The 7159-nt window shown below is 44.8% G+C and overlaps 1 protein-coding gene across 3 annotated transcripts; it reads left to right on the forward strand.

Moving 5' to 3' along the window:
• The first annotated feature begins 1049 nt into the window (after nt 1-1049).
• On the forward strand, nt 1050-7041 carry rpz5 (rapunzel 5). 3 transcript variants are annotated; one of them, XM_077721906.1, is made up of 3 exons: nt 1065-1104; nt 2557-2856; nt 5611-7041. In XM_077721906.1, the coding sequence occupies exon 3, from the start codon at nt 5649-5651 to the stop codon at nt 6855-6857; it is 1209 nt and encodes a 402-aa protein (XP_077578032.1). In that variant the 5' UTR covers nt 1065-1104; nt 2557-2856; nt 5611-5648; the 3' UTR covers nt 6858-7041. The 3 variants fall into 3 exon arrangements, with proteins under 3 accessions (XP_077578034.1, XP_077578032.1, XP_077578033.1); XM_077721907.1 differs by lacking the exon at nt 1065-1104 and adding an exon at nt 1530-1547; XM_077721908.1 differs by lacking the exon at nt 2557-2856 and having other exon boundaries at nt 1050-1104.
• Nucleotides 7042-7159: the final 118 nt, after the last annotated feature.

The raw sequence follows: 7159 nt of genomic DNA on the forward strand, positions 1-7159 counted from the left end.
AAACGGTGATTTTGAGAAAAAAAAATAAATTAAGGCACTTTCTAGCCATTTTTCACCATCCGCCATTGTTTCTTCCCGGAAACGCATGTCTGCCAAGTGATATATCATATATCACTTGAAACGAAAATGAAACGAAATGTTTATCATGATCTTTTTTTTTTAGCCAATCAGAGGCGCCGGTACATATAATATGTACCGGCGCCTCTGATTGGCTAAAAAAAAAAGATCATGATAAACATTTCGTTTCATTTTGGAACTTTGAAAGCAATAAACACATAAACATACATTTTCTACTTGTTGTTCGTGATTTTTTACAAAAAAGTAAAGTGGTAAGATTTTCCATGTATTTATACATATATGTAAGGGCGAAAACAAAATTTGGTAAGATCACAAATGGTTCGAGGTTGACAGGTATGGGCTACGACGTTATTGATTTTTCCTGGTAAAACTCATTAAGTGATAAGACGATATAGATTGGTCTTCCCTTTCTTTTGTCCTTGGGTCAGCAAAACGCTTCCCGGCAAACAAACGAGCGCATCTAATCTAACCGCTAATGTAATTAAGCAGCATGTCAAGGGCCAATAAGCAGAATTGGACGCTGTAGAAATCTATTCCACTTCCCTCTTGGCCATTTGATCTTCTTTTTTTTCCCCTCAAATATTGACCGAGCCAATTTGAGACACTCCTTGGAGTCTTTTGTTTGGGTTTTTCTTTGCTCTTTTTTGAAGTTCAACCCCAAACTGGTTTGTCCAGTATTAACAATAGTCAAATATTATTATTTCCCTGTCTTGTTTGCACAGATTCTATCTACAAAGCTAACGCATTGGATCAATGTCAAATGGTGCCTGCAAAATATTATCCATTGAGCACCAATTGGCCCCTCGGCCTCAGGTTTAAGACCCCTTTTTTATGTGAATGTCTCTGAGTTTGTGGATGAAAGCTTTAAAATGTATATGATTTATTTAGCATATTTATGGCCTCGGGTGTATTTTGTTCAACGAGTGGAAAGATGCTCAAATAAAAAAATAAAAATAAAAAAACCGGATGTTCCGTTTTGAACTTCCTTTTTAGTGTAAATCGCATGAAAGGACACAATGATCGCCCGTAAGTACGTTTAAATGCTCTAGATTTTGTGTAAAGTTTGTATAAAATAGTTAAGCAATGGTACGAGTGCTAAACTTTTTTAGCACTTGGCAGTCGCGCTAGCACAAATAACGCTAATGAGTAGCTTTAATGTTGTAGCTTGTCAAATAAGGCGACTGCTTATCACATGGCGGCCACGCAATTTGGCATCTTTTATTTTAAAACAGCCCGTCAACTGTTGTCTTCGAATTATTTTTACAGTTTTCTACAGCGATAAAAGTTAAAAGGATGTCCGAAAGGCCTCCTAATTGGACGAATTGTGTGTAGCTACAGCTAGTTAGCAGCAAGCCGGCAGCACTGTCTCTTCTTCTTGGCCGAAATTGCCGTAGGTTTCAGTGCTGCCCCCGCTACATTGCGGCACGAGGCGGTACTACTGATAAGAAGACAACGTCTGTAAATTTCGGGTGAGAATGACGAGAAATACGAGGAAAAAAAACGCCGAGTCGTCACGATGCGTGTCCGCCTGTCACGGCTTCTGGGAAGGGACAACCGCCTCCATTCACGCTGTGACTGACCGATTCTGTCGGCGACCAATCGCCTGGCGTCGCAAATTTATGTCTAGGGGCCCGAAGAGTGAGCTGGTGGTGGAGTATGTGTGTGTATGTGTGTTGGCTATGGTATAAGGACTAAGGCGGTTGGTGGGACTGTGCACGGTTGCCGTGGTGACCAGTCTGAGCCACAACAAGGCCCGTTTTGTTTCGGGACAACCGGGGTCGGGTCGAGCTGCTCACATTTGCACTTCCTCGCTCTGCATATGATGGAAATAATGATGATGATGATGATGATTGTTTTGATTCAAATTGAAGCCATTTGATTGTTCTTTGATTTCTTTTTTCTTTTGTTCTCGCTGCCTCACAATTCTTTCCATTTAAATATAAAAATGTCACTCCAAAATATACGTTGTTTAAAGAAAAATGGAAGCTGTGCTCAAATCAAATGGAAATTCCATTTGATGATGTTACATTGTTGAACAGGTTTAAGAAAAAGTTCAAAAGAAGAGTATAGATGGATATTACATTTTCTGATTTTTTCCCCTTTTAAATCAATAATAGTCATTTTTTTCATCCATTTTTTCTGTTTTTAGTTCAAAAAGTATTTTGTCAAATCGAAAAATATATTTAAAAAAAGCTCAAATAAACATTGTTTTAGATCTATAAAAATGGAATATTCAGGGCTTTTAATCCACTTCTTTTAATCCAATTTATTTAAAAAAAAAATCAAAATATTCTATCTAAAATGGTCCGGCCCACGTGAACGCGTCCCGCCAACCGACCCGAGTCTGACACCATTGGTCCTAGATTGTGTCGCGAGATGACAACTTTGCCGATGTTTTGCGGTGGTGGGAGCAAATAGAAGTGAGCCTGCCTCCCACAAAAGCCTACTAACGCACACACTTCCTGTGTATCTTTCCAGGATGTTATCTGCTTCTTTCCCACTGTGTCTTTCTCTCTCTCTCTCTCTCTCTCTGTCCGTCCATCCATCCGCTCGCCCTTTGGAATGCTGGGAAAGGACGGCGGGCGGCGTTCCCCAGCAGGGGCGGAGTGACCAAATGGGCGAGCCAGAGACAGACACAGAGAGAGAGAGTGTTGGTGGTGGTGGTGGTGGTGGTGGGGGTGCCTTTTTAAAGCCAGTCTAGCTGTGGTTGTGACACGCATTCCCTCCTCCCTGGCCGCCCGCTTGGCTGGATTATCTCACAAGTTGGAGAGTGTCAAGGTGAGTTTGCCTCTAATTTTCTTTAAAGCTGCACTTTTTTTGCTTCCAAAAATGGTCATAGAGACCACATCATCCTTATTAGTTTACTTGATGATCTTTGGTAGTTTATTTTTTAATGAGACGTTGGAGGACACTAATTCACTCTTTCTTAAAAATACACGCTACCTATTGCATAATATCATTTTAAAAAAGGAATCTTTTTATGGCATCTTCATTTTGAGCTGACGACGATAGACGTCCAATCCGTTTTGACGGTGGGGGTGGGTGGGGGGCGTGGTTTCATCAAACTAAAGATCATTTTATCTGAATATTTGGATCTTTTTTTTCATTTTTGTTTTATAGATTAAGGATTTTTCAACTTTTAATTGGCATTAGCATTTTTTTTATTTCATTTTTGGATACTTGACTTTTATTTTAGGTGCTATTATGTATGTTTTGGGAATAAAAATGCCAAATGTAGCAAATCAAACGACAAAATGTCGCCAGAAAGTGAGAGAATCGGATAGATTAAAAACAATAAATGTCGATAAATATATAGAAAAAAAATACCTCTTCTAAAATGATATTTTCTTGTTTCTTTTTTATTTTCTGGCTGCTATTAGGACCCAATCAAAGACTGACTGTTTTTTTTTCCATACATATACTCCCTGAAAATGTTGAAGTCTATGACATTTTTTTGAAAATCCCTACCACAAAAATCCACCAGTGGGCCTGAAAAGAAGAGTGAAAGTGAGAAATGTGTCTGCGCATTGTAGCGGAAAAGATAGTCAACGTCAAGGTCCACTCGCTGCTATCACTTGTTTATCAACTTCCTTTTTCACCTAAAAGGAAATTGAGAAAGAATCCCGATGGCAGCTCACTTTTTTTTTTATCTGCATTTCAATCACTTTGAGCTCCTCCAACGTTCTCGTCAAGCGTGACGTCCATCCGTCCTCCTTTGGACCTTATTTTCTGTGAAAAATCCAAAAAATGGTCAAGGCTTTTTGTGCATCTGCGTGTGGGGGTTGACTTGCTGTTTGGGAAATCACTGTAATCTATAAAAGGGAGAGAAAAAAAGGCAGGGGCTGGCTTGTTTGGAAGGCCTCGCCCTTTCAACAACAAAAAATTCCACCTTTTAAAATGAGCTCACGTTCTTGTGCTGGGAAATTTGGAGGGAAAAAAACAGAGCATTCCTCGTTGTTTTTCTGGCGGGGGGGGTCCGATCGGGTCGCTGACGTCAAATGCGCCCGTCCACGGAGCTGTTTTGCTTCATCACAATTTGTGTTTAGCCATCACCAAGACCAACAACAAAAAACAGCAAGTTGAAGTGGACTTTTGAAGTGGCCTCCCTCCCTCCCTCCCTTTTATAGATCTAAAACAATGTTCATTTTAGCTTTTTTTATATATATTTTTTTTAGATTTTACAAAATGATTTTTGAATGAAAAACAGAAAAACATTTATTAAAAAATGACAGTGATTGATAAAAAGGGGGAAAATGAAATTATTGATTTAAAAGGGGGAAAATCAAGAAAATATAATATACATCTATAATCTTCCTTTGAATTTGATCCTAAAACAGAAAGTGGGCACTCAACATTGACTTTCCCGGGCCGCACAAAATGAGGCGGCGGGGCCAGATTTGGCCCCCGGGCCACCACTTTGACACCAGTGTCCTAGATTATTTCAAATCAGAGTTGACATTTTCTAGTCTTTTAGTGACCAAGTACTGTTAGTTTTAAGGAATTTAAAAAACAAACCAAGATGGCCACTTTGATAGTTCCAAACTGGCATTTCCTGGCTTTTTAGTTTAAAGAGGAACTTTAGTTAAGAAGACACTTTGGGCTTTGTGGTGTTTGATTACAAGGTTTGCACAAGTGCGCTCTGGGTAAAAAAAAAGGGCCTCGCGGGCTTGGGCGGGCCGGCCGCGCGTGAGTGACGTAACGCACGTGGACACTCTGGGGAGCGCAACCCGGATCGCTGGCCCGGATGACGCGCGTTAAATCCCCCCGCCCCCTTTCCTCCATCTGTTCCACGCCACCTATACTGCGTGCCGAGGGTGCGGCGCCGCGTCCTCGGGCCGACTTGTTTGGACGCGTCGTGACAACGTGGGATTTGTTTTTTTTTTTTTTTTGCTATTAAACTAAGAGGGAAATGTTCCACGCATTTTTTCATTTCATTTGTTGTCAAATCCATTTCAACTGTCAATCATCTTGCTTCTCTTCTTTGGAAATTAACATTCATGATATAACTACATAATGATTCTAATTAAGTTTGTTTCACGTGAATCTCTTTTAAGAAGAACCTCATTAAGTCATTCAAGCCTTTATTGTCATCATACACAGCTGCGTACAAACAAATGGGTGGGGCTACTTTTATAGCTAGTTTAAAAAAAAACTATAAAAGTATAAAAAAGTCACATCCCGGCTAGGTGAATTCTAAAATATTGCCCAGATTCTAAAATATGGCACGGATTTTTAAAAATATTGCACATTGTTATTGTACAGAAGGGACTGTGTCGTGCTACCGCAAGTTCAGAGTAGTAGTAGTGAAGTCTATTTGTTCTGTATTCTGTTGTATTTATGCATTGTTGATTTTCTTCCACACTGCTTTCTCATTGAAAATTAAAATCTTTTCAAATGTTTACAAATATTAAAAAACAAAAGTCATTCGTTGGAATGACTTTAAATGTTAATCCTTCAAAATGTCCTCACCAGGGGAATTTGCAAAAGTAGCCTGTTGTCAATGGTTTAACGGGGACAAATTGTCATTCGCAGGGCGACCTTGACCCCGAGCGACCCCAACAACGGACGCCATGGAGAACGTGGCCAACTGGCTGGCGGACAACCGCGACAAGATCGAGAAGGGCCTGGAAGTGATGGGCCAGGCCTCGGAGGTCCTGGCCAGCACGGTGGGGACGCTGCACCCCATCCTGGAGGCCGTCTTCCTGGCCTGCGGCGAGATCCTGGGCAACCCCGACGGGAGGGAGGCCGCCTACCTGGGCCGCAAGATGGAGGAGGTGGACCGCCACCTGGCCACCCTGCGCGGCGACATGGGCCGCCTGGCCCTGGAACAGACCAAGACCTCCATCAACAAGCAGAACTTTGAGCGCGAGGCGCACATGCTGGGCCAGTACGACAAGTTCCAGGAGTTCCTCAACGCCAAGCCCGCCTTCCGGGACAAGAAGAAGGACAAGTTCCTCAAGTACTACGAGAACACGGAGGGCGACCTCAACCTGGAGGCGCTCTACAACGCCGTGACGGGGGATTGCGCCGACGGGCGCCCCCTGCTGGACACGGTGGTGGAGACGGAGCAGAGGAGCCGGCGGGCGGTGGAGGACTTTTGCGCCCGCCTCAAGAAGCTGCTGATGGTGGGGCTCATCGCCGCCTTGGGCTACGTGGCCCTGAAGGAGGGCGGCGGCGGCGCCGGACAGGCGGCGGCGGCGGCGGAGGCGGCGCTGGACAAGTGGCAGGAGCGCACCAGGGACGCCGAGCGCCGCATGAAGGAGGCCGTGGAGCACTGCGCCGTCACCTTCGCCGACCAGGCCAAGCTGGACCTGGAGGAGGCGCTGAAGGACGGCCAGTGCGCGGTGGGCCGCCAGCTGACGGACGCCCTGCTGGCCTCGCTGGCCGCCAAGTACGACTGGGTGCGCTGGTCGGTGCGCGCCTTCAACAGCCGCGAGCGCATCTTCTTCTACAACTGGCTGGCCGGCCGCAAGTTCCACGGCAGCGGCGGCGCCAACTGGTTCGAGGTGCCCACCGGCAACCGGGCCAAGGTGGTGGTGTCCTTCTGCGTGGACCCGCCGCCGCCCGTGGACAAGACGCTGATCTACCAGCAGATCGAGGCGCAGCGGCTGAGTGGCAACATGATGGCCGTGGCCCTGGAGCTCAACCGCCTCTTCCCCGACTGCCTGGTGCACGCCGTCAACCACTACAAGGAGGTGGTGGAGTCCAACAACTTTAGCGTGGAGTCCTACTACTACGGCAGGCACAAGCGGGCCTTCATCTGCATCCACCCGCAGTGAGAGAGACCGTGGCGCCCTTGACGCCCGTGGCGGCCGTGGGGCCTGGTGTCGTCGTCGTCGGTGGCCGCCGAGGATTTACATTTCAGTTTCAAAAAAGACAAAAGAAAGAACTGCACAATTGAAAGGAATACATTGGAGAATGAAATCCGCATCTTTCAATAAATCCAAGTTCCAAAAAAAACAACTACCATCTAGTAAACATGCTTATTTCAAATCACATGTAGGACATTTTCAAGCCCCGAGTTGGAACTCGCCGCCAGTAGATGCCCAATCCACGTCGGCGGAAGACCAAAGCACACCAT

The sequence above is a fragment of the Stigmatopora nigra genome, chromosome 7, assembly GCF_051989575.1.
Source record: "Stigmatopora nigra isolate UIUO_SnigA chromosome 7, RoL_Snig_1.1, whole genome shotgun sequence".
NCBI lineage: Eukaryota > Metazoa > Chordata > Actinopteri > Syngnathiformes > Syngnathidae > Stigmatopora > Stigmatopora nigra.